At 46.1% G+C, this 27577-nt stretch overlaps 1 protein-coding gene across 2 annotated transcripts in view; it reads left to right on the top strand.

The window, feature by feature from the left end:
* SETD1B (SET domain containing 1B, histone lysine methyltransferase) overlaps nt 1-27577 on the top strand; it is a 53351-nt gene that overhangs the window by 13876 nt on the left and 11898 nt on the right. For both annotated transcript variants that reach the window (XM_005434583.3, XM_055709929.1), the window contains 6 exons: nt 17658-18428; nt 23625-23795; nt 24754-24841; nt 25770-25987; nt 26237-26363; nt 27128-27571. In XM_005434583.3, the coding sequence (XP_005434640.2) occupies nt 17658-18428; nt 23625-23795; nt 24754-24841; nt 25770-25987; nt 26237-26363; nt 27128-27571 (1819 nt within the window). The remainder of the gene's footprint in view (nt 1-17657; nt 18429-23624; nt 23796-24753; nt 24842-25769; nt 25988-26236; nt 26364-27127; nt 27572-27577) is intronic.

The raw sequence follows: 27577 nt of genomic DNA, 5'->3' as shown, positions 1-27577 counted from the left end.
AGAAGGGAGAAAAACCCAAGAGCTGTGATTTATGCCCAGTCTCATAAACACTTTTTCAAATTTTCCTGCCTCCTGAGCTCTTGTGAATGTGATCATGCCTGACAGAACCGGTTCCTAATGGAAACTCAAAAAATAGGTATACGTTATGATCACGAATTTCCAGAAATGTAGCCAGCCAATGCCCAGGCAGCAAAGATTTGGATGACTGCTGTGGTTTTATATGTGAATTACACCAGCCATGTTAAACCTGTGAAATTAAAATGAGTGAGCTGCTTAAACTGTGGGTTCAGTTCTGCCCTCTGACCCATGCACAGCAGCAGTGAGAAGCCACAGGGACTTCAGGGGATCTTGTGGAGTTCAAGCTTGCTCAGAAAAGAAAGGCAGCACACAAATCCCTCAAAAGGTGATTTAAATGCGACACTACACTGGACCCTTTTGAGAGCTCAGAGATCTGTTCAGCCTCCATGTCCAGCGGAGGGAGCACACTGGGGCAGGACTGCAGCCCTGCATCATCCTGGGGATGCTCAGGGCTGAGAGTCGGTTCCTATATAACCTGGTCAAGACCAAGGTAAGGATGTCCTGGCTCCCAAAGCAGTGGAAATGCAGGAGGATATTGTTACGTTACCTCTTTTTCCAGAGCTGATACTTGAAGACCACAGGCAGGGACTGCTTCCTTTACATCTGATTCACTTACCACATGAAAACCTGCTGCTCCTGCAGAAATGTACACAAAGTAGGGAAGTTGCTTTGTGTTTGCTAAGTTGTATTTTACTTTTGACTTTTTGTATTCGGCTCCAGAGTGCTTGCAAGGCAGGTGGTTAGCAGAGCAGAGGGCTGGACCAGCCAGATGTGTTCAGTATAGGAAACAGTGAGAGGTAACAAGCCTGGTGTGGTTTTTGCAGTCACTTTTTCAGAGCAGAATTGCATAGGATTCACCTGGTGTTCCTGGTCATGCACCCCCCTCATATGTGTATGCTCATGGCGGGGGGAGGGGGGGAACTAAACAGAGAAACACCTGACTGTTTGTGGTTTGGGTTTGTTGGATACCTGACAGCTTCAGTAGAATGAGAGAACATGCCTCTTGTTGATAACAGCACTAGAAATGGTGAAATGCTCTGGAGTGTAACTGAAAAATAGAAAGCAGGCTGTGGTTGGGAGGCCGAGTGGTTCTTTCACTCTCTTTATACCAGGCCAAGACTTTGAGGCTTTTGCATTTTGCATACCTAATAGAGATGACATTGCCGTCCCTTTTTATAAATCAGTTGTGACTATACTCTTGCCACTAGCTCAGTTTGTTCCCTACTTTGCCACCAGTGACTTTCTGTAAATTTTCAGTTCTTGGTGGACTGGGTATGTATAATTGAATCTCTTGTTAATAGGTAGAGCACTACCTATTTTGTGTTTATGTAATCTATAGATGCTCTGCTGCACTGGAAACTTAGATCCAAATTACAATGTTTAACCAGAGCATATAGCTTATGGCAGAATAATATTTGCAAGTCTGAGCTCTGCAGACCATTTACAGTTAGAGCGCCCTTGGCATCTTCTTTTTGCTGCTTACAGAGTTCTTCCTATTCTTTTCAACACTTGTGTTTTAGCAGTGATGATATCGAATGTTCAGATGTCATAAATGCAGGCTGTGAAGCCTCACATTGAAATGACACGTTTTCCTTGCAGTTTCTCCAACCCATTATCATTCTAGTTGTGTTTCACATCTGATGGTTGTGAAAAGTGACCAAGGGAGAATGCAGATAAGTTACTGGATGGCAGCGTGTGTTGCAACATGCAGTGACACTGAGAAAATGTGCCAGTGTTTAGGTAATCAGTAGAAACATTGAGAAAATAATTGCTGTTAGCATATTGTGCTAGCAGCCGCCAGAACAGCACTAATTTCTGGGTCTGATTGTGAAGAAGACGGAGCAGCCGCTGTGTTCTATATGTGGCTGTGTCTGACACAGAGCAGTGAACAGACGAGCACTTATTCAAATTTTTGCTGGCTGTTGCCTTTCCTGGAGTCCTCTAAATAGATACAGTTCACCAGTAGAACGGTTTTTCCGTATACATCAATTTTGAGTCCCATGACTTTGCCAGCCCCCTTCTATTGCTTTTAATTTTTGGTTTGGGGTACTTGTTTGTACCTAGTGAAGATGGGGCAAAACTCAAAACGAAACCTGTGAGTTCGTTAACTCTGCTCATCACGTACCTGCCCACGAGGGCTCCTTTGACCCAGACGTGTTACTGCTGTCTCAGGATTTATTATGAAAGTGCAGAGCTTGCTTTTGGAAATGCCCATTCATCATGATAAAAAGATAGCTCAGATTTTTCAGCTTGTTTAAAAACAAAGTCTTTAAAAAGAAAAAAAGGTAAAAAAAAAAAGTCTTTAAAAATGTTTTTTATTTGTTTAAAATAAAGCCAGTGACTGCTTTTGCAAGGTTCCAGTGGTGCAGACAGGCATGGTGAGGTCAAGATGCATGTAAAATAGCAAGATGGCAAACTGGGGTTTCTAATTTCTCCCCAGGTTGGAATAGGTTCACTCCTCTGGGTGTTGCAAAAGTATTGCTTCAGGAGCAGTTTGAGTAAAGGAAGTTGTTCGCGGCTTGGGCTCCAGCAATCGCTCTTTGCATAGAGGGCACTGTGCGTGCTGCGCAGGCACAGCGCAGGGAGGAAGCGAAACTGCTGCTCGAACTCAAAGCTGGGAGAGTTCTAATGGTTTGGAGGGTTTGGTTGCAAAAGGGTCTGAGAGCTGTAGCAGAACTTCCAGTTTTCACTCATTGAGACTTGGGTGCTTTGACTCAGGTGCTTTTGAGTGGCATTTGGATTTGTTGGCTGCTCTGAATGTGTGGGTTTGTGGAGTATGTGTTTATGTGGAGCTGATAACTGTGTACTAAGTGCAATTTATTGCACACCTTTGACCACCTCACCTGCGTTTTGCCCAATCTCTCTTTCTCCATATCAGGCAGTAAGTCAGGGAGATCGTTAGGAAAAAGGCTGTGAGAATGGTGAGGAGGGGAGGAAGAGGAGAAGCAGAGATGGTCTCACCAGGGTCCAGTCCTTCCCATCTTTCCCCTTTGCTTGCATCTTGAAGCATTCAGGGTGGGATGTCCTCGGGCTCACCACTGCCCAGATTTCCTGTATCAATGAGTGCGATGGCATGGAGCCTTAGGAAAAAGAGGGCTGAGGATTGTGCAGGTTGGGTGGTGTGGAAGAAGGGCTGGGTTTGGTTTTTCGTGGGGTTGAAATGGCCCTTTGCTGGCCTGATCAAGGAATTGGTTGTTTGCTGGTTTTGTTGATGATGTGGAGTGTGAATTGCTTTCTTATATCCAGATTTTTCCCAAAAGAGCTGTTTTGCAGTGAGCGATACAGTTTTGTGCTTACGTCCAAGTGGTGTGCCTTCGTGCCACTATGCAGGATTAACGTGCATTGCCCATGTTGGGGAGGTGTTCCCTCTGGAGCCTGGGGAGGGATTGCTGAAGTAGGCAGCATCTTTCCAGGTTTCCCTTCTCCTGGAGGAGCTTGTTATTTCTGGTGCCTTGTGTGTCCCAGGCAAAAAAAAAAAAATAATTCAGGTGATAGTGTTATTTGATGGAAGCAGGAGCTGGTTTTAATGTTGGTGCTTGGCTCTGGGGACACTTTCCCAATCCAGTCCTTGTTGCTAAGTGGTTGCCAAATGTGGCATTTTGGTCCGCAGATGTGGCTGGGAGTTTCCAGTGCAGATAATTGAAATACTGTCTTTGAAGGACACAAATAAATGCGAGCAACTGTTATCATGGTGCTACAAGTATTTTGCACTTGTCTGGGAAAAAAATTACTTGGAAAATATGAAAATCCTTAGTACTGCATAAAATTATTCAAATTACAGTAAAACATGAAGGGCAATCTACTGGTTGAATACATGCCATGGAGATGTGTGTGAAAGGATGCATTTTGACAAGAGAATCTCAGTGAATTTCTTTGCTTTTTAATACAATGTCAGGTGGGATGCATCTCCCAAAATAAATTGGAAAAGTGGTAACGGCACATGGTTTTGCAAACTTGAGGTGTATTCGAGGTCAGTGAGAGCTGGCAGGAAGACAGTGTGAGTTTGGTGACAAAAGGCAGCCCTGATGGAGACCTGATGCTGGGATTGCTTTTAAATTTGCTGGGAGCAGGGAGCACCCAGCCTAGCTGCAAGACACCAGAACTAAGCCGTGATCCCTGCTGGGTTGGATGCTCAGACTTCAGCTTGAGGAAATCTTGTTGTATGACTCTGTCTTGGCTCGTTGCTGGGGTGCATGTGCTCCAAAAGGGCTGTGGCACAAGGCTGCAGTTAGGGAGGTGCTTTTTGGCATGGCTGTTGTGGGTGCACAGTCCTTTGGGGGAACGCCAGTTGGCTTTTGCAGCCCAGCTCGGGAGGCTGTGTATTGCTCTGGGGTTGTGGAGAGAGGGGGGGAGGCAGGCGAGGGAGACATGAGGAACTGCACTGGTGGGTTTGCACTGTTTTGGGGGGGTTAACCACTGTGCGGTAGGTGCAGCTTGCACATGGCCTCTGTCTTTGCTCTGGAAGGTTTTGTGTGGGTCTGCTCTCAGTGTCCAAGCTGAAGAAAACCTGAGCTTTACATAGTACCATGCCTTTAATAAAAACTAAAAATCAAAAGGGCAGCTCAATAGTGGTCTCTAAACTTCTGAGTTGGGATGGCGATGGTGTGAGGACTAGATTTTATTGCAAGTGAATTGGGGGCTAAACATACAAACTGAGTTGTGAGAAGGATGAATGTTGAACCCATGTTATGACCAAGTTTTTGAAGTATTTTTACCATTTTGACTGAGCTCTAGTATCAAGAGTATCGCACGGTGTAACTCTGTTCTTACTGAGGCACAACCTTAGTATCACATCCAGTGAGATGTATTGATCATGGTATGTGGTATAAATAAGCAGTGCCATGTGGCTCTGGTGCTTCAAAAGGTGCTGAGGATAAACCATCCTAAGCAAAAAACTATTATTTGCAAACCACCAAGCCAGCTGTTCCTGTACAACTGCTAAAAAAAAAAATAATAATAAATGCCTGTGCCTTCCAGCTGGTCACCTGAATCAGCAACTGCATGAGCACAGAGCTGTGTTTGGCTGGTTTTGTGTCTTTCTCACAACTGTTTCACACAGCTCTTTAAATGAGTAACCTGCCTTTCCAAGAGTTCATATGTAAGTTCAAACTAATGAACCAATCTAATGGGAAAGCTGCTTTAAAAAATAAAAATGACCGCTGTGTGACTGAGAGTGGTTTAGTATGTCTGCTCAGGTACGGAGAGATGCTGTGCTGCGGTGTGCTTCTGTGGGGCTTTGCACTCATCATTTTGCCAAAGCTCTTTAAAGCAAGCATTAAAGAAGTGAGTAAAGCTGTCACCAACATGGGGAGGCCTGAAAGAGCCTGAGGGCTGGGGTGGTTGGTCCGAGGAGCAGAGAGTGTGGGGGACCTGCCACTGGTGGCTGCTGCTGAAGGGTTCTGCCCATGTGCCTGCAGCCCTTCTGCTTGAGCGGTCATCTGTAGTAGCGCTTGATTATGGTTTTGCTGCAAGAGAGAACGGAAAGAGACTTTGGACTAACCCATGAGTAAGCAAGGAAAAGGCAGGTCTTTACCTTTCCTTGGTTGTCTGTGGTGTTGGGGGTTATTTCTTCTAGGTTGCTGAAAGACCTTCAGTGGGAGGTCAGAGCAGTCAGTGCTGTGCAGAAACCCCACCAACAGCCAGGATGTATGCAGTGGTGCTCCCCTGGGGTCTCTCTGCTACTCATGACCATCAGATTAGGACACGATCATGTTCAGTAGTTGTTGGTGGACCCGTCTTCCACAAACATCTAATCATTTCTTAAACCCATCTGCACTTCTGAGTCTTTGTAGTATCCTGTGGCAATGAGGTGCATAGCTGAATTTTGCTCTAGATGAAAAGTATTTCCATGTGTTTGTTTTCAACCTCCTGCTTGTTAATTAGGCGACAGGTGGGAAAATCAGTGTACTTTACCTCTTGTCTTTTTTTTTTTTTTTTAATATTTTATGCCTGCACAAATGGCCGTGGGAATGCAGCCCAGCCGTGGGGTATTTCCACTCTGGTAATTTAGAACAGTTGTGGTTACACAATTTATTTTGCATATAGTAGGGATAGTTTAATAGCAGAAGTTTGGTATCTTCTAGAAGGCCATGAGAAATGTCATGTCTTGCACAGAGATTATTTTTGTTAAGGAATCAGTCAACAGTTGGCAACCACAAGGGTTGTGTTTCCATCACCCAAGAGAAGTGGTATGGGGAAAAAGTTGCCTTTCCCTCACTGAGCAGGTTTCGGAGAGGGACAACTTGGAAGGTGTTTCTGGCTGGATATTGCTTTAGGCTTTGTCTTAGAGCGAGGAAGATTTTTATTGTTTTAATGAACATGTTATGTACTTCAGCAGATGTGCTTGATTCTCTCCTTTCTGACTGCACTTAGTTGAATCAGAATACAGCAAGAGAAGGAAAATCTAAGCAGGAAATAAAGCGGTGAAAAAATAAAGATGCTTCCAGAGAGAAGATCCGTAAGAGAAGAGAAATGTTACCAAAGGGGAAGTGTTTGTTGCTGGCCTCACCCTTACTTTTGAGGAAGAGCATCTGTACTCAGCTGCTTTAGCTGTTTGAAATAGGCTCCTTGGAGTGAAGCGTCACCGGCGGTCTAGCTGGGTTTTAATGCATCGACGGCACTTTGCTGGGAAGGACTTGTTAGCTTGTGTTGTAATGCTCAGAAAATGAGTGGAGCCTGCTAAGCTCATTAGGGTGCCAGTCATCATTTGTGGCCACTGCTGCAAAGGGCTCGCAGTCTGGCCGAAGCCAGTTAGAGGTGTTTTTGTCCTGTGAGCCTTTCATTCCCCGGGGTCATTCTGTACTGCTTCTTCCCAGCTGGCCTGGAGCACTTGCACCACCTGCGGTGGGGGCTTCATCCGAAGTGGTTAATGCTTTTTGTCAGACGGTCAAGATCAGATGGACTGGCTGAATGGTCTTCTGCAGTAGCTTTGCTGGGGATTTCAGAAACACAGCAGAGATCCTGTTGTCCTCTCTTGGGATGATGACAGTGGCTGTCTCCAGAACCGGAGGCCACAGATTTTTTTATTTGAAAACATACTGTATTGCCACCGTGACTGCAGTCAGGATGCTAATGAGGTCCGGAAGACCTTATTAACACAGTGTTCCTTCTTTCATGCTTTCGTACTACTTCTTGAATAGCTGGTACTGGGATAGAAGAGAGCTGCTGGGAGGAGAGTAGTGCTGTGTCTGTGTGACCTCCCGGGCCAACAGTGGAGGACTCATGAAATCTCAGCAAAACTGTTCAGGAAAGGGAAAGGCTCACATAAAAATCAGGACTTTAACTCTTTCCTTTTGTTTGTTCCACACTTTCTGGAAAGTAAAAGCTGTACTTTGGAAAAGGCTTGTTTGGAAGGGGCTGTTCTAAGCTACCTCCATCAGCTGTGGGCTACAGGTTCCTGGGTTTTCTTGTGCGTGCCAAAAAGAAGTTAGTCCTCTTTGCTTCCCAGCCACTTGAGCAGATCAGGACTGTGCCCTAGAAATTCAGGACAAGATAAGCTCAAACTCTGAGAGAGGGGAGGGAGAAGCCAGGCTCATTATTTGAGATGCCTCTTGAGAAGGAAGGCAAGTGTCTGAACTGCTGCCTCAGGATATGCTAATGGCACCTGGGTCTGAGAGCAGACGGCAGCCAGCAGAAGAGCATTAAAAGATGATACTGATGCATGATCTAACAAAAACTCCTCTTGTTTTTCTTTTGTCTGTTGTCCTTCAAGACCTTGATTCCTACATTTCTGCCCTCCCTTCTGAGGAGACTCAACGTTGCATGGTTTGCATTGCAGGCATCCAGGTCTTACAAATGAAACTGCTGTTGTCCTAACTGGAAGTGCAGGGAGCACTGAAAATGCTGCCATAACTGTAATAGCCACGTGATTTCAGATACTCGAGGGTATAGTAGTAGTATGTAAAAGGGGAAGACTATCAAACTGTCCTAGTTCTGCTGATTAGAAGTTGTTCAAATAAAGTATGTGTACAACCTAGTCTTCAATAGGCTGATATCAGCTGGGAAGCTAGACTGTTTTCAAAGCTTATCTGCTTGCTTATCACCTTGTTGGTAGCAAGATCTGAATTCATGGCTTCATTTGACCTAAGGTTTAATTATGAGGGTAAGCTCAGGGGATGGCATATGAGCTCCTGCCTGGCACTGAACTGTGTGTACTCTGCACATGCAGTTACTGCTTTTTCTTGTTTTGTTTTATTTATAGGTGGACTCTGATCTAGTATTGCCAATTCCCTTTATCTTTGATTGTAAAGTACCTTCTGCTCTCTAGAAATGAGGGTGCATTTCTGCACGCCGGTGTGAAGAACAGAATGGAGCAATTCAGAATCATTTGGGAAATGAATTCTCCATATACAGTGGGATTTCTCCAAAATTCCATGGTTTGCTTTGCATCTTTAGGGAGGGAGATGCTGCCTCAAGCTCTGCATCTTTTGTGTGTGGACAGACCTTAGAATAATATCTACTGATAATAGCTGAGATGGCAGAAAATGACAGAGAAGCCTATTGCATGCTTACTGCTGCCTTTATCTTTTTCAGAGAGACTGTTTAGTTCCTCTGTTGGATTTGGCTGGTTTGTTCCCAGGACTCTGCACCACTGAACCTGGTGTCTGAAAAGGGCTTTACCTGGGTAAAGCCAGTCTGGCTGTATGAAAGTCTTTGGGAGAAGCAGAGAACATTCCCTGACTAATTTATCTGTAGGGGGTATTTTCTTGCCACTCTACCATCCTTTTATGCATGACTTAGCTTCCCAGTCGACTAAAGCCTTTGAAGTTAGATTGCAAATAGCTCTTCAGCTATCCCTTCCCCCCATCTGAAATAGGGAAACCAGAACAACCATTGCTGTGGAAAGAGCCTGCCTTGTTACATGGCTCCCCAATGTTAACACCCCTCTCTCTTTTCCACCTTCCTTTTCCTTACCTCCTCCTCCCCCCATAAAGAAACCTTTTTTCCCCCTTAATAAGATCTACTTAAGACTTGAGGGAAAAGGCCATGGTTCCATAAGATGGTAAATCCAATTTTAGGGTGTTTCATATGTGATGAAAAACACTATGGTCGCATGACACAGCCCCTGAATTGGCACACATTCGCCCTGCCAGTTCGGATTTGTTCACATAATGCAGAAGGGACGACTGTCCAGGCAAGCTTTGCATTGGGGCACGCATGGGCTGCCCAGGCATCCCTGATCTTGGGCTGGGGGCCAGTGACTCCCCCGCCTCATACTCTCACTGTATTTTGTGATCTGTCCAGTTGTATGTTCATGTTTGTCTCCGCTCAAATCTATGCGGTCAGGGGGTCTGGAAGTCTCTGCATTGATGAATGTGGACCTAAAGGATGTTATGTTAGCCTGCATGCTTCCTAGAGCTGTCTGCAGGCACCAGTGAGTCTCTTGTGCATGCTGGAAGCCCAGGGGCAATATCTGGCATCTCCAAATAGCTCTTCTTCAGCAATCTTGCCAACAGGAGCAGTGTAACTGCATCATATGCCATGAAGCTTGCAGTTCAGAGCCTCCTTTCCCTTTCAGAAGAGAGAAAGATCTGAATTAAGCCACCCCTTTTGTGGAAGGTAACACACTTGCTAAAAAACAGAGCAACCCCCTTGGCAAGTTATTGCCCTCTTTGCCAGTTTACCTCTTCAGGCTTTCTGCTGAGGCAAATCTGGCAGATGTTCATCCACTGACTTAATTTATGGCTCTGATGATTGCTGCCCTAGGAAGCTCTTGCAGTGGGCTCTTGACAGTCATGTTGAAAACTGAAGTGTGGTGCTCTCTTGGCAAGAGAATGGATTTTTGAAACTACTGAACATTGGTGGAGTCTTCTCCCCTTGAGATCACATTCTCAAGTTGTCTTGTTTCTGAATCAGTGAAGATCTGGTTACCTCCGACCACTAACGGCACTGCATTTGCTTCCCATCTCTGTCCTCTGCTTCTTGTAGAATTATCTGTCCTTCCTTGGATTGCTTGCTAACTAAAAGAAGGGTTTTATCTCATGGTAATGCATAGAGGCTCCTGAATGGGTGCTTCTTACTCCAGAATGCATCTCAACTTTTGGAAAGAAGAATCCATGCCCTGTTTGATACAGCCACTGGAGAGTCTATGTACAGTCAAGCAAAAATAGCCTGAACTCCTGTTCAATTGTTGCATTAATTTTCTTTTATTTTTTGGTTTTGTCATGGACCATTTCATGGCCTATGTCTAACATTCAGGGGCTTTGCTTTGGGAAATACTGATTGAAGCTACTGTTCCGTTCCTTTCCTTGGAGACACTGATGTTATTCCACTGTCCTACAGGGAAAAGGCAGAGGATAATCCCCTCTGGAGTCTGAAATGGTGCACTGAAGTGTCGAGACCCATCTCTGATGCTCAGTGCATCAGAGGGCCTGCAGGAAACTGGCAGTGCAGTTTTACGTAAGTCTGGGATGCTGTCTTTGGCACTTCTGCCCATCATACAGGAGTAATTTCAGCTCTTTTTGTCATCTTAATTCACTAGATTTTCTAATGATGGCAAGGACCATTGGGCAGCCTTCCAGCTCTCCATCTGTCCTTAAAAACACAAGTTGATTTACTTATATTTCTAGTGTCAAGAAACATTGGAAGTGAGAGAGGAGACCTTTTCCCTTTGTAAGTGTTAGCTCTGTGTGCCTCCCCCTCTTGAGCCTTTCCTGCCGTGTGCTGAAAGCCCAGGTGAGTTCCTTCCTTGCATCCTTCCAAATCCCAGCTTGTGGCATCTCCCCATGTACAGGATGGTCTAATTAGGGACCAGCACCTGAGGCAGCACATTGGGAGATGCAAACAGGCACCATGGTGGCATTTCCTCACCCCTGTCCCCCTGTTCTGGGACTGATGGGGACGTCTGGGGAATTCTCCCTCTATCCTTCTGTGGTCTGAAGTATCAACTTAAAAGTTCCCTTTTGACATTAGAAGAAAAAAAGAAAGTGGTGTAAGTTCGGCTGGTGTTTACCGTGCTGTATGTTTACAATGAGTACTTCAATATTATTGTCACTTGTTTTACTCGTTGTGCAGCCCTGTAGGCGTGGGGAGAATTGTCTGTGCCAAAGCAGCACTGCAGGTAAAAACGAGACCAAAACACAAGCTGAACCAATAGAGTGTATGTGTCAGGTAGGATATTGGCATCTTAAGAGCTTGAATTCTCTTTTTCAAGTAGCAAAAGATACTTTAGCAATTGATAATGAAGAAACCAAAACACCCAAGTAACATCTCTCCTTCTGGGAGAAATCCCTGCTCCATTGCAGCTTTTTTGGTGCCCCATTTTGTGGGACACAGCAGTGAGTCCATTGCCCTGATCTGTGTTTTGCTCTGCTTTGTTTACAACCTTTGCCTGCGAGTTAGATTTGCAAAGTGCTGTATAAATATATAGCTATATAAAAATCTTGCAGTCTTCAGCTCTTGAGGTAGAAATACATGTTGCTGACGATATTTATAATCACTGATCTGTAATGTTAATCTTTCAATTTGCCTGTTACTGAGCCGGGCATTTTATTATAGTACAAATACACCTGAAAGCTGTCCCAATTAAAAGCTGCTGTGATTGCAATTGCTTGCTCTGACAGTAGCAGGAGGATGGGTACTCTCTTAGATGCCCAAAGGAGGAGGCAGTAAACAAACTTGAGCGTAGATCCAGCTGCAGTGGTGGTGTGCTGGCTGACATGGGCCACCACGGGTGCTGGTGACAGCACAGTTATCTGGACAGGCTTGAAAGCTCACCTGGGAAGATGCAGGCAGCTCTGTGGGGTTTTTTTTTTTTGTTGCTGTAGCTAAACTGCTGGCAAACCAGCTTGAGTAGCTCTGCCCTCCCGTATTCCCCTTCTACAACACCAGCAAAGTACCACCCTTGTGTGTGTTCTTTCAGAGGGAGATAACTATAATTATAGTTAGCAAAGTAAAAATATTTGCATGTATTGTAACTACAGTGCTGAGTCTGCCTTGTTCATGCCTGACACCGTGAGGTGTGAATGCTTAGCATGGTCCCTCTGCCATGTCATCGTGCCCGAGTGTTGTACTCCCAGTAAGCAAAGAGGGCAGTTCAGAGGCCTGGCTCCTCTTCACGTGCTTTGCCCAGAACATGGGGAACCTGCAGGCTTTTCTTTAGCTAAAAGCAGATTGAAAATGAACTTGGGAATACCTCTGAAGCCCTCACTTTGCTCCAATATGTAGGTTTTGAACAGCCAGAGGTATTTCACTCTGTTAGCAAAGTGAATGGTGGGATTCTGTGGGCCTGAGTTGAATGTGTTGGTTTGTTTTTTTTTAAAGGAGCTTTTCACTGAAATTGTGGCTTTGAGGAAGAGTTGCAGGTTGCTGGTGTGCATCTTCAGGCTTCCTTTTTGTTCTGGGTGATGGCGTAAAAAATGTGGCAGGTTTGAAATGTCTCGTTCTCTTTAATATGCTCTGCTGAAGGAGTCTGGGAAGGGAGTTGTGCATTAGAGAATTTGGGCTATTTTCACCCTGGGATCACAGTGTATCGCACTAGGGCTGTTTCTTTTGTCAAACGCAGAGCGTGGGCAGCGAGGAGTGCGGCCTGAGCTCAGTGTGGGGAAGCAGCCACAGCTGGGGAATAGGAAGTTAGAGGGACCTGGAGTCTGTTCTCGGCTCTGTCAGCGCCTTGGTGTGCAACCTGTTTGGTCAGTTGTCCTCTCCCCCTCACGTCCGAAGGGTTTTCTTTCCCTACTTTTTTGTAAGGATAAATGTGAGACTTGCTCACGTGCGAATTTTTTAGACCCTTGGATGGACTTAATCCAAAACCAAGTGATGACTGTTTGACCAGGTGATGAAAACTTTTTATCCAAGAGCCACTTCTGATTTTAATTCTAGCTTTATTGAAAAGCTGCTTCTTAACATTTTATATGGCAAAGATGTGCAGTATTTAAATACAGAGTTTTTGAAGTTTCAGGGCTTAAAGAGTAAATTTTGTTGTTCTTTCTGGTTTCTGCGAGTGCAAGTTACAGCAGGCTTAAAGGTTTGCTACTTCTTGCAAGCATGGGATGCTTCACTTTGTTAAAACTAATGACCTTGCACTGTGCAGCATGCCATTGATCCTGCATTTCATTATTTTGATGCACCAGAGCTCAGCCAGGCTATGTCAGAGTAGTTGCTACATTCAGTGATAGAAGTTCCCTACCTCAAATATAAGCAACTTGGTACCCAGCAGAAGATTTAAGGGTACCCAGCAGAAGATTTAAGTGAAATTAGCTGTAAGCTGATGGTATTCAAAATGCATGTTGAAATTCTGAGTAAATTCTTTATCAGATGGCCTTTTTAAAAGGAAATGAGAGCATGTGAAGTTCCTCTGCTGGTAGGAAAGGTAGTGAATGGCATGTATGATGAAGTTCCCAACCACTGCCATGCTGTCAGTGCTCCTCTGGATTGGGGAGAGAACAGCCTCTTGACATCGGGAAACTGCCAGTTCTGCATGCAAATATTAGGATGTAGATTCTTTTTTCTGCAGGTATGAATGTTTGCTTGCTAAATGCTGGGTATTGCTCTGAGAGAAGACCAGCACCCTGCATTCAGTGGCTCTCTACCCTGTCACTTAGGCTGATCCAGGAGTGAGATCTCAGGGTGTTCTCCTCACTTAACTGGAGAGGCTCTGCCTGTGCTAAAACGCGCTGTACCGGTATTAAAGGTGGCAGTTAGCATTTTGGGTGAACGATGAACGAGGCCATTTATAACCAGTTGCACTGATGTGAATCTCTCACAACAAATTTGTGTCATTAAAACACCTTTGGAAAAATGTGTCATGCATATAATTAAATACCTGTTTTGCTAACTCTTAATTAATGCAAAGTAAAGGTGGCAACAGAAATTAATTTAGTTGGAAATGGCTTTTCTCTGTGGGTTGAAGGGAGGTTTTCTGGAAGTGTTGTGCCAGATGCCCTCAGAAATGGACAGGTGAACTCCAGGACTGATCGACACAGCTTTTTTGACAATGATGGCCATGACATCCTCATAGCATTGCATATACTATATATTGGCTCACCTTTTTCCCCTTGTGAGAGCAAAGGGGGAGGCCAGCTAGAAGCTGGTTTCTTCGAGAGGACAATGTATAGCTATTTTTCATCTCTACCCTGAGAGGTATTTGGTAGCAACCACAGTACATCCAGGTTCAGACAGGTGAGTGAAAAAAAAATCCATGTAACAGAAGATCTTTGTATGTCTCCCCTTGGTTTTCTGTTCTGTACCTTGATCTTTTTCACTCAATTGGCGCCCATGTTTTCCCCCTTTAGATATGACTTTCCTGTAACTGCTCATCCACTTTAAATATTAATTCCTCTTAACTTTGTTCAAAGACTCCTTGTAGATTATCCTCTTTTGGTTTGACCTCTTTCCTAACCTCGTGTGTTCTCCTCCTGCCTCCCCCACCTTTTTGATCTGTTTCTCCCTGCCTTTTAATGTCTTTCTCTTTCCCTTTCCATCTTGCTTGGGATAAAACTGGAGCACAGACTGTGTTCACTGTGCAAGTGCAGGTGAGTTGTCAGCGCAACATTGTAGGAAGCAGGAAATCTGTTACTGCTTCCTGCAGACCCATCTGAGCACCAGAAGAATTAAAAAAAAAAGAAAAGACAAAAAATCTTTCGGTCTTCAAAAAATGCGAGTTATTGCTTTAGCAGTTCTTATTTCAGCTTAAGTAAAAATAAATGCATGTATGGATGAAGAAAGCTGCTGTGCCTTACAACATGGAGTCTGACTAGTCCTGCCACCTCTGCAGTTTCAGGATCAGCTTTTTCTAGCTGATATTTCCTTCAAGAGGGTAAATCAGTCTCATTTATCAGGCAGGATTCTTTGGTACTGAGACTGAGTAAAGGGCTAGATGGGACTGGGCTCTGGGTGATGGGCAGGAGCGTGCAGGTCACCTATGGCAGGACTGGCTGAGATGGGCTGTTCTGGGCTGGTGTGGTGCTCCAGGAAGAGATGGCACGTTGGCTTGGGCAGGCACTTTGTGACTGGGACTGTGCTCATCAGAGACTGGTGTTAGATGGCCCTAGGAGGGAGCAGGATCCTGCAGGAAGGACTAGTGGTCAGGGAGGATTTGTGGCTTGGAGCTCCCTGTGGCACTGCCTGGTGCTGGTGCTCCACTGAGACTTTGTGGTCGACTTTCTTCCGTACCCCATTAGATGAGGGTACTATGTGACTAGGAAGCTGATTTTGTCTATCTTTGGTAGCCTGAACACTCCTGGCTTCCTATCCAACACTGACCTTTAGCATTATCCAGCTTTTGCAATTGGAGCCATTGCTTTTAACAGTGCCTTTTGTGTTCACTGACTGAAAAATGGGGTCTGTTTTGCAGGAAACTTGTTTACACCTGCCACAGTCATCATCTTTGCTCCTTTCACTGGAGCTGCGGTAGTTGAAACTGCAGAATGTCCTCTCATTCCCCAGCATCCTCGGTGTGGGACGTGACTGCAATAGAACAGCTGGGGAGAGGATGCAGGGTGTGAGACCTACTTAGAAGTGTTAGCCAGATGTGGACAGCTCAAGCAGGAGGTGCTACGATTTGGCTTTGGAAAGACTCGAGTGCAATAGGTTATTATTCCTATTTCTTTTTAGCTATTCATTTTAGGATTTACAAAGCAGCCCTCGGAGTACCTCCCTGCGTGTACAGATGCGCTAGAGCAACTATCAGGGAGTCCCCTCTGCTACCGTTAGCAGGGGGTTGATAGCATTCGCTGCAGGGTTTGCCATGCTCATGCTTTCAGCCCTTTTTTGTGGGGGTAGACCGTGGTCTCCTTGTTGAGCTGAGGGGTTGGGCATTTTCAGACCACTAAAACTGTGAGTGGGTTTCTGGGGCGACCCACAAGGTGCTTGAGCTGGTGTGTTCATGCTGCAGCAGAAGAATGCAGGGAAGCCAGGGCGAGGGGAGGTGCTAGGACAGGAGGATTTGCAAAGTTGCTGTTGCAAGCGTTGTGCTCAGCCTGCTCTCTGGTGGTAGCTGCTGTAGCAGAGATGCCCTTTGATACAACACGAAGCATTTGGTTTGATTTGGATAGTTGTGGTTGCTCAGTTTCATACAGCTACAGTTCATAGCAGAGTCATCAACTCAGCTCTTTTGTTCCCTTACCCCCGTGCGAAATTCACAGGTTAAAAATCAAATTACACCAGCTTCAGGATGAGAGCTGTCAACAAAGCCTGCTTCCCAGCAGCTCTCCCCGGTGCAGGTTCTCCAGCGTCTGGTGAGAGCTGAGCTCTATTGCTCTTTTCTTTCAGATTGGGGAGACAAGTAGGAGGGCAGATAGAGAGGCACTTGCTGGCACAAAACATGGAAGAAATTAACATCTTCGGGGTCTTCAGTCAGATTTGGCTGAAAGCAGCCAGCAAGTTCCAAAACTCTTTCCAGGACTGAGATACAGAGAGGCACTTAAAGGTCACTTGATCATGATCTCTTACTGCCTCAGCTGGGCTAGAGCCTGCAGCATCCAGGACAGGCAGGTGAGCTCTGGCGGAGGTGGAGCATCGCTGCTGTGCTCTGGTCTGCACTGGTGAACATGGGGATGCTCTTTAGATCAGCTGGTGGCAACATGCGAACTGTTTGGCTTTTTTGTGTGAAGCTGTTGTGAGGAAGGAAGATAAACTGTCAGTGTGCTGGGTATGTCTTCCAGCAGTATTTGGTTGCTTTATTTTTTATCAGGATTTGTCTTAACAATATGTGGGAGGTGTGACAGTCACACGTGTGGTTTCTTTGTGCTGGAGACACCTTCAGGACTGAAGTACCTGTAGGACATAGCGTGCAGGTGTGACCATTTGCTGTTGGGGATGGGGCTAGCTCATGAGCCTTTCCTGTTTTATGAGACCTAATCAGGCAACTTTGAGACTTGAGAGCAAGCAGACACCCTCAGTTTTAATCCAGTTTCCATCCCTTTGACAGTGGAGGTGGGACATTGTTTTAGCATTTTATATAACGTATTTCTTGTGGCTGGTGAAGTATTCATTTTGCCCAAGAACCTGACATATGCTGTGTCTTTGAATCCCAGCATTTATGATGCTGATGTTTAAAGGTAGTTTAAGTAGATTTGGGGTTCTTTTTTTGCATGTGAATTGCTGTGGTCTAGTCAAGACAACTTTTAGCAGCAGCAACCATGTGGAAGTATTGTCTTCCCACAATTAGAGGTTAAGAGTTGACAGCAAATGAGCCAGGGATTATAATTAAAAACCAGGGTAATTCTTTGTGTGTGGTGAAAACTAAGGGATAAAAATTCATGGTGTAATGCACCTGTCAGTATTACATGCAAGTAAGAGATAATGTATCTTGCAGTGAAAGATACTTGGATTGTGTGTATTGTGCTGAGCATGGGAGCAATTCCTCCTATTCCATAGAAGCTGAGGTTTTTGTTCAGTTGGTGCTGATGCTCTTTTAGAAGGCTTTTACCTCTCTGCTTCCTGAGGTCTGACGTGGAAGAGAAAAGCTTCAATAGGCACCAGCTGCTCAGTGGGCCCTGTCTTTTCAGAGCATCGCTCACTTTTCTCCATTCCCAATTAAAATGTGTGTTAAACTTAGCTTTTGTTTGAAGCAGCCGGTGCTGTGGTATTTAATGTAGAACGAATTGTGCTCCTCACCTCTTCTCTCTCTTTTGTCTCAGGGTCAGCATTCTTCGGGGGAGGACATGGAAATCTCCGACGACGAGACCAACCCTGCGCCCATCACAAGCGCAGAATGTGCCAAAACCATTGTGGTGAACTCCTCTGTCAGCAACACAGCTGTGATGGCCCCATCGATTCCCCCCATGCCACCACCAGGATTCCCTCCTCTTCCTCCTCCGCCGCCTCCACAGCCAGGCTTCCCTATGCCTCCACCACTACCTCCACCACCTCCACCCACTCACCCTGCCGTCACTGTCCCCCCACCTCCGCTCCCTGCCCCTCCTGGGGTCCCTCCGCCTCACATCTTGCCTCCGCTTCCTCCGTTCCATCCTGGCATGTTCCCTGTCATGCAAGTGGATATGATAAGTGTCTTGGGCAACCAGTGGGGTGGCATGCCAATGTCCTTCCAGATGCAAACTCAGATGCTGAGCCGCATGATGCAGGCACAAAACACGTACCAGTATCCACCTTTCATGACGGGTCGGATGCAGTTTGTGAATCTTCCGCCCTACCGCCCTTTCTCGATGGGTGCAGCTCTTGGTCGTGGACAGCAGTGGCCACCACTGCCCAAGTTTGACCCATCGGTTCCACCACCGGGTTACGAGCCGAAGAAGGAAGATCCCCACAAAGCCACTGTGGATGGAGTCCTCCTGGTCATAGTGAAGGAACTAAAGGCTATCATGAAAAGGGACCTGAATCGGAAGATGGTTGAAGTGGTAGCGTTCCGGGCATTTGATGACTGGTGGGACAAGAAGGAACGTCTGGCAAAGGTAGGCTTTCCTGTACCCTCTGCTGGCTCCCAGGGAGACCCGTGGTTAGTGCTTGTGGCCAGGGCATAGGTGGTAAGCAGGGGTCTAGAACTGACTTTAAAAAAAACCCTGCTTTACCTTAAATGTTATGGTTACTAAAACAGAAGCAAAAAATAAAGCTGTGGGATAGTTTTTCTGTGAGAAAGCTTGAGGCTGCTGAAATTAAATGGGAGGCATGCATGTCTGTGTCCCTCACCTGGCTGCATGCTGGTCTTCGTGCTGAGGCAGGTGGCTGGACTATGTGCTGGGAACAGCAGACCTCAGCCTGCAAATATCTGGAAGGTGCTCAATCACTACAGGCACCTGCCTTGAGTCAGATTAGTATGTACCTGGGTATTAAACTTGACTTATTTCCATGGTGACACTCCATATATGCAAGCATTTCATGCTGCTTTGTCATCAGAACAAGCACAGGCTGGGAATTTTAGTCCTTCCTAGTCATTGATGGAGGTGCCCCATGCAGAGTTGTCTGTGTGGAGCCATAACTGCTCACCCAGGAGGGGGAAGTGCTGCTCTGTCTCACACCGTCCCACTGATTTGAATGTGAGCCTGAGGAAGAAGTGTTTGGTTTTCAGTGTAGTTCCTCTGCTTTGCGGTGGATCTCCTCAACCCCTTCAGCTGTGGGGCCACATCAGGGCAGCCCTGTCTCTGCAGGTGACCAAGCACAGCTCGTGCCTTGTAAGGGTCTCGGAGAGCATGGTTCATCTTTGGTGGTGCGTTGCCCTAGCCAGCCTGCCTGGCTGCTCAGTTCGTTCGATGGGATGCCCTGGCCATGCTGGGGCATGATCTAGGAGGTGTCTGCAAATAAGCTGTTTTCCAGAGGGCTGTAGTGTCCTTACACAGGTGTCTGAGGAGGAGCATTGCTGCAGCTGCTGCTGCCCCAGGACATGGGGCTGGGTGACCTCCTGAGTGTTGCTGCAGCCCCATGGTGCATGTCTGCAGACTTACCCTGCTGGCAGGGCTGGCACAGTCCTGCTAAAAGCTGAAGTCCACCAAGCAGTAGTCACAGGATGAGGCTAGCTGCTTCTACAGACAGGGCACGTACACATGGGAGAGTCCTCTCCACTGTGCTCCTTTCAGGAAGGCCTTCAAGGGGGGCAGGGGCCTGCTTTTATACCTCAAAAGTCTGGGGTTATTCCCTTCCCCTCATCTCCTTTCCCTTTTCCTCCTCCATAAAATTTGAAAAGTTTAGCTTTTTTTTTTTTCTTGGTGGTCTAAGGCACTGCTGGCTGCTTCCAGGAAGGGGTTTGCAGGAGGGGAACAACCCCAAGATCAGGAGACAAATGTGCAAGGGCTTCTTGTGTCTTAAGTGGAAGCTAAATTTTAGCTCCAAAACCCTAAAGTCAGGTGCAGCAGGAGTGTTTGAAATGACTAAGCCTCCATTTTGTGTGCCCCAATTTGTGTGATGAGATCTGTGGGTATTTCCAGTTCTCTGCACTCCTCCCACCTCCCCAGTGCATGTACGCAGTGGCAATTAACTCAAAAGCTGAACATTGGCCAAATACACAAGGAGTTCCAGGGATTAGTTAAGAAAACAGCTTTGCATGAATTGTCTGATCCTTTCTCAGCCAATTTAAAGGGTACCTCAGCCAGCGAACAGCTCTGTGATCTAATGCGTGGTGAATTTGTCACTACCAAAAAAACACTTAACACTACAGGAAGGTTCATGCAAGCCTCAAAATTACTATTACAGTGAGTTATTGTAAAAAAAACAAACCCAAAACCAAACCAACAAACCAAACCACAACCTGCAGATGCATTTTCTGTTTCAGCTGCCAGTTTTCAGAGCAATATCTTTACCACCTGCTTTTGTAGGCCAATTGCGTGTTAACTCTAGTGCCTGGGAGAGCTCCTTGGCTTTCCAGGGAGGTTGGTAATGCTGCTGCTTAACAGCTGGTTTATGATGGTGTAATTTGCTCTGGCTTAGAGCTGGCTGGCATGGTGTGCAGCAAGAAATCCAGTCCCTCTCCTCCTGACTGATGCTCAGAGCTTCTGCCTCCTACCAGCGAGCACGTGCTGACACTTTTGGAGGAGACCCTTGAATTTCCAGGGCAGTGAGGGAAACGGATCCAGCAAAGAGTTGCAAAAGCAGCAGCTAAAGTACCCAAGAAATTGTTTTAAATCAGACATCCTCAGTGAAGAAGCAGAAGCAAATCAAGGCAGATCTTTGGTGGCTGCTTGGGCTCTTTTATATCCCAAGCTATGGCTGGATTTAGCATGTTCCTCCCTCACCTGGAATTTGTAACCCACTTTGGGAAGGGAAGCCGACTGTACCACAGCAGCTTGCCACAGTCCTTGCCACAGGTTATGTTAGGTGTTAGCAGTCTAATTGAAAATAAAAAAATTGCTGCATGGAAAAACACTTGTGCTTTCTGTCAAGGAACAGAAATGCCAGAATCATTGCTGCTTCAGGGCATTGCCTGGAGAAGCCTCTTCCTAGGCCATGTGTTACTGCTGCTTGCAGAAAGATCTCAAAGGTTTCAGAGCATCCTTTCTGCTAGGGCTGGGCACCCTTGGACATTGGTGTGGGACACAATTCCTTCTCAGTCATAAGCTGCCTGCCTGCTTTTACTAAAGGAAAACAAAATATGAGTATTCAGTTTAAACTGTACCTTCCTGTTGCTGGTGTCTTTATGCATATGTGAGGATGAGCTGACTGGGCTCCTTGGTGGCTGCTGGAGATCAATTCCACACGTGCTTTGCCATCACACTGATTTTTCTAGAATGGACTGAGACCTCCAGGCACTGTTTGAGCTGAAATGACCCTCCAAAACAGGCCCTGCATCCCCATTTATTCCCTCCTAGTGGTTTTAATTGGAGCTCCTCGTATTTTTCCTTACTGATTGACAGTAGTGAAAGAAATTATATTATTTTCAGAGGTTTGGAAGTATAAATAAGACAACATATGTGCTCATTTACATATTTTTTTTCTTTAGAAATAAATGAGGCAGATTTGTAGGGAGGGATAATGCCTTTTAATATCTCCTATCCTTGGACCATCTAGCTGCAGCAGCCCTCCTGTTATTTCACAGGAGAGATGGAAGCACATCTTGGAAGCTCGTGAGCTCTGCCATATGCCAGTTCCTGCAGTAGGTTTGCCCCTCTTCAGTTGGAGGCTTTGGGGCTCTGCTATCTCCCTGACCTTCCCCAAACATAACAGGCCAAAGCCTTGTGGTTTCTTTTTTCACCTGACTGATGGACAGTGTTCGAGTTTAATAGGACAGCAATATTATCTGCACAGTGCTGCTGGCAGCCACTGACCCTTCAACGAGGCACAAGAAGGCAACACATGTCACCTCCTGCGTCTTGGTTTCTCTCTTTTCTTTCTGGTTTTTGGCCGCTACATTTCATCAAAGGAATTGACTTGGGCAGCTGGTTGGCTACAAGAAGTTTCATGCCATAGGTAAAAGGTGTAAAAGGCTCAAGGGTAAAGCTGGTACCCTAGGTCAGGCAGGATGGAAAACGTATGGGGTGAAAGCTGCTGAGGAGCGCCTGGCTAGGGAAGGCAGCACGAGCACGTACCGTGGACCTTGTCTGCCTGAGCTAGAGGAAAGGCTGTTCCCTAGTCCCGAATCTAATGATGGGGTTTAGGTTTGAAAGCCTGACTAAGATGCATTAAGCAGAGTGCCAGGAATAACCAGCCATCCCTGACCACAGAGTGCTGCTGCCTGGATTCTCTGCTTGATATTCCCATTAGTCTTGTCCCTTACTAGCAGGAGAGCTGAGCTTATGCTTCCTCTTCGGTGATTACAGCCAGCTTTGGCAAATTAGCTCTGTTAATGGCTGTCAGAGAAACTGACTTTTAGGTGGTGTTATGCCACTGGCTGATGTGCGTGATCATTACCTCCAGCGCCCTTTGCTCAAGAGCATAGCATGCCATCGTGTGTGATGCGATGCTCTCCCCAGCTCGTCAGCCTCTCCGTGGCTGCAGACGTTTGAATTCCTGCTCTTCCTTCACACCTCAGCTCTGGTGAAACAGGATTTGTTGTGGTTGAGCAGAGAGAAGGCTGTGTGTCTAGTTACTAAGTGTGGTAGACCCTTAGGTGTTTTGCTGAAATATTTTGATTGTCCCATTTTCCAGAACTGGAGCCCTTGGACAGGTTTTGTCGACTTGGGCTGTGGTTGCTAAGTGAGCACAGGGACATGTGTGATTTTTGACTGGTTATATTGTGTCTTACACAAAAAAAAAAAAAAGAAAGGTCTTCCCAACTAGAAGGTTTGAAGTTGCTTTCAGTTATGTGGGTTAGCAAATGAAGGCAGATAGTGCAGCATTGGGTTGACTTGCCTGAAGCATGCTTGAGTTATTTGGAAGAGGTTTATATGTAGCTCTACTTCTCACGTTGCTGTGACCAGACCGGCTAGGCTCCTGCAGCGTTTGGGGGTTAGGGGGTGGTGACTTATCCCAGCTCCTTGGCTTCCCTTCAGAGTTCAGGACCTTTGTACAGTAGCTCCTTGGCACTTGGTAGCTCCTGTGTGGAGGAATGTGTTCTCTTGGGCTGTTGAGTCCTGGGTTCATGCTTGCACCTTTTCTTCCCCTTTCATCTTTCCTTTTCATGGCCTTTGCTTCTAGAACCTGCGTTGTGTTCTGGCAGTTTGGAAGGTGGTCACTGTGGTCCTCACATCAGGCACTTTGAGAGACCTGCCGTGAGCCACAGGGGCTAATAACCCTGTTTGTTTCCCTCGTCCTTTACTGTGAAGGACTTTGGCCCATGTTAGGCTGCATGCAAAGGGAATTGAGATGATGTTTTAAAACACACAGCAGAGAAGGCAGGACTGTCTGCTCGGCTACCTGCCAGCTTGATGATTCCAAATGCCAGATCACTTAAGTGTCCTGTGCTCAGCCACGGTTTTGGGAGTCCCAGCAGTTTTGTCTTAACCAGTTTTGGTGCCTTGTGCAGGGAAAGTAACCTCTTAAAATGCAAAGGGGAGAAGGCTTCTCAGAGGTGGAAGGGTCTTGTTATCAAGAAAAGCTCTTGCACCTTCTCCCTTTCAAGTGTGTGTGGCCATGTAGTGCATCTTCAGATGTCCTTGCCTTCAGAGAAACTGATGCCTGGGCAAGGCAGTGGTATTTCACAAACCTCGACTGTCTAAATGGTTCCCAGGGTTTGTGTGCTTCACAGGAAACTTCCCTTCTGAAGTGTGCTTTCTCTGTTGCAGGCATCTCTCACTCCAGTGAAGTCTGGAGGAGAACTGGAGGAAAAACCAAAGCCAAAGGATCGAATCACATCTTGTCTTTTGGAGAACTGGAACAAAGGAGAAGGCCTGGGATATGAGGGAATCGGCTTGGGCATTGGGTTGCGAGGGGCCATCCGGTTGCCGTCCTTTAAGGTAAAAAAAAAAAAAGATTTGTCTTCATTATGCTGACACTCCCTAAAGAAGCATTAGGACAGAGCTCTCTAGGTTTGTGTCTCAGAGCCCTACAGGCTGTTAGCCCCACTCTCTGCACACTTACGAGGTTGCTTCTGACAGCATCGCTCATAACCCACCAGTACGCTGTAAGAGCAAGGATCCTCTTTCCCAGCCTTCGCTTTTCATCTGCCGCTTGGGTGAGTTGTCTGTAAAGGATCTCCCTGCTCTGCAAGGTAAACGGGCTATTTGCCTGTTTAGGATACAGCATTTCAGCATGATTCTGAAAACATGGTTATGCTTGTAGAGCTTTACACAGGTATTTGTTTGCTTAGGGCAGCTTGCAGTTTGGCAGCTGAGTCTCACCTGAAGTTTGGTTAAAAGTGTTTTCTGCCTCGTGAATTTACAGAATCAGACTTGCAAGCATAGGGTCACCTATTTTAATAAGCATTTGCATAAAAATTGAAAAGTATCTTTAAAAAAGTGTAGGATAGGAGGAGTAGAGGGCTTCCCTGAAATCAGGATTTTGAATATGTAGAAGGTGCAAGTAAAGGTTTGGGATGAGTGATTCTGCAGTCTTTATTTAGAATAAAACTTGGTTTGAGGTTCTTTCAGATGTCATAGGCTTAGGCTGTCTTTCTGTTCTGCTACATCTCAGACACACGGATTTGTCAAGAGTTTTCTCTGTCATCTTCAAAGTACCTGGTGATGACATGCACCATGCTGGTACCCAGAGTGTTTTGATGCAGATTGAAGGAGTATAATTTCATTCACAGTGAAATTCTGTTTGTCAGCAAATAAAGGGATCAAGAGCTGGGAAGTGGCCCTTGGTTTCTGGGTGTAAGTCACCATGGCAAAGTAAAGCAGTAGCAATTTGCTTAAGAAGTTGATTTCTGCTCTTTCTAAACTTTTAGAAATGCTAATTATGTCTTTTGTTCAGGTGAAAAGAAAGGAGCCACCTGAAGCTGCCTCAGCAGGAGATCAGAAGAGAATCCGGCCTTCTACTTCTGTGGATGATGAAGATGAAGGTTTGCAAAGCACGTTTGTTTGAAACACAAGAGCAGATGCAAACCACATGCAAGCTGAATTCTTTTAAACTTCACAGCAGTGTGCTCACTTAGTTAGACACAGAGTCAAGGATCTGAGCCAGAGCCCTTCTTCTCACAAAACTCTGATCAGCTGGGAGATGTCTCCCCTGGATTCAGTTACCTTAAATCCACTGGTGGGAAATTTAGGACCCACATTTTATGACTGACCCATAACTTATTTTAGTTCTGCTGATGCAGACCTGGTCACCCAGTAGAGGGAGCTCAGATGAGTTCATGGACCGTTCTGGCGGCGGGTGTGCGGCTCACTGGGTACGCTGTGGGAGAAACCTAAGAGACAGTTTGCCCTGCGTTTGATTTTTAAAACCAAAACAAAGTTACTTGCCAGGAAAATCTATTTGAAAGTAATTTAGCAGTTTTTCCTGGAAGCAAGGAAGTGTAGAGAATAAGACAAAGCTTTAAATACCCTTGGTTTTGCATAAAAACATGGATTCAAGTTAGTTGTACTGTTGTGCATTGGTTGATTCAGACTAACAACTGGGTTTGAAGCCAAAGTGTAGAAGCAAGCAGGGTTTTGTAAAGCACTTAAATAAAACAGAAAGGCATTAAATTTGGATTGCCTGTTCTGACCTCAGCTGTGCCATGTCTCCTAGCTCCTCTGCCTATCACTTGTCAGCTCTGGCCACCCTCCTTTTGCCATCCTTGGCATTTCAACACCCTGCACCCAGTCTCACCCTTGCTTGTACTGTGAAATCAATAAGCCTCTCTAAGCCTGGGGACCTGCATACCACATGGGCACGTTACTCCTAACTTTAGTCTTCCCAAAGAGCAAGTCTCCATTGTGTAGTCAATGCTTTCCCTCCCTTGCAAGGTATTTGATAGCAATTTCCTGCTTGATTTTGCTGACCAGAGTCGGAGAGGGACAGGGATGCTTCTGATACAACATCTGACCTGTCGAAGAAGGATGCAGAAGCAGTGGGGCTGAGGCGGCGACCAGCGAGGCCGCTGGAGCTTGACAGCGAGGGAGAAGAGGGAGATGAGATGTCAGGGAAAGAGGAAGAATCCTCCTCGGAGAAGGAAGAGGAGCAGGAAGAAGAGGGAGGCCTGGTGAAAGCAGCACCCGGCAAGGTGTGTTGGTTTGTGGTTGAGGTTGTGAATGCTGTCTGTCATCAAAAGGGGCTGGGAATTCCAGATGCCAGAGGTACCGTCTCTAGAAGATGAGCGCTGCTCTTGGGGTCTGTCCTAAGAGAACTGCTGTCAGGTTATTCCCTCTTGGGGTTCTCTGATCAGCGCCCCTGAGAGTTGCTGGTGGCTACTGCAGTGACAGCCAGGTCTCAGTCAGACACTGTTCAATTTTGGCAATGCTTTCTCGCGAAGGAGGAAGAGGAGGATGAGGATGATGAGGATGAAGAGGATGAAGAGGATGATGAGGATGAAGAGGATGAGGAGGAGGAGACAGGCATAGACACAAGTGACAAGGAGGAGGAGCAGGACTCCGAGGAGGGTAAGCAGTTCCAGCAGAAGCAACAAGCATAGCCTTTCAGTCAGGTGTGGTCTCCCTTTTCCACTTGTGAGTTGATTTTTTTATTTGTGTGCCTTCTTTTACTGAAGGGCAGTTTTATACAAGATAATGCATACAGGTATTTTTAAATGTTACATGCAAGGCTGCCATGATCCATCCATCTGTGGGTCCCTTTGCAGCCCCTGAGAGATCTCAGCCCAACTTGACAGAGGGATGGAGGTCTTAGATCCAGCGAAGTCTGCCTTTGGTTTATGAAACATGTGTGACTGGGAGGAGAAGGGACCGGATTTCAAACAGGGGTGATTTAGCTGCTAATAACTTTGTCCTATCAATCCATTCCTGCTCTGGAAAGTGGTAGTTTCAGCATTTTAAAGCTGTGTATGAAGGCAGCAGACAATCTTAATACAATTCCAGTCAGCATTTTAAAGCTGTGTATGAAGGCAGCAGACAATCTTAATACAATTCCAGTAAAGATACAATCCACCAAGAGACCCACATGGGCAAGGTGCCAGGCAGCACTAGCTCTGCTTGTGGACCTGCCTGTTGTACGGTGATTTTTGTTAGCATCTGAATACATGGATTATAAGCTCTTAAAAAATAAATAAATTGGGAGGTGACTCCTTCAAATCCACATGCTGCTGGTGATGCTGTTGCTGTGCCATTAGAAGGGATACTTGCTCCTCTAGTAGACCCTGATTGTCTAATGAAGTCAGAAAGTGGAACTAATGGATTTATTCTTCTTGTAGATATAGCAAGTCCCTCGTCTTCCAAGGCTGAAGTTGAATCATCCGATGAAAGTGAGGACTCCTCTGAATTTGAGTCGAGTTCAGACTCAGATGATGAAGATGAGGAGGAGGAGGAGGAGGAGGAAGAAGAGGTGGCTGAAGATCAAGACAGAGAAGCCATGGTTGCTGAGACAGAGCATGAACCCGCTGGTCATGAGCTTCCTGATGATGAGAGGGAGACTATTTTGGAGCTGTATCCTGTGGATGACTACATGGATGCAGCAGGCTTGGGACTCACAGAGCCAGCTTTGGCAGTGAAAGATGAAGGCATGGAAGAAATCAAGGCAGGAGAAAGTGAATGTGGTGAAGTCCCAGAGGCATCTATTGCTGCTGAAACACTGAAACACTTGGTTATGGAAAGAGACCAGGAGACAAAACTTGCGCTGTCTCCCATCTGTAGGCCAGGTATGC

Source organism: Falco cherrug, chromosome 1, assembly GCF_023634085.1.
Source record: "Falco cherrug isolate bFalChe1 chromosome 1, bFalChe1.pri, whole genome shotgun sequence".
Lineage (NCBI taxonomy): Eukaryota > Metazoa > Chordata > Aves > Falconiformes > Falconidae > Falco > Falco cherrug.
This window is presented reverse-complemented; position numbering and strand designations above follow the sequence as displayed.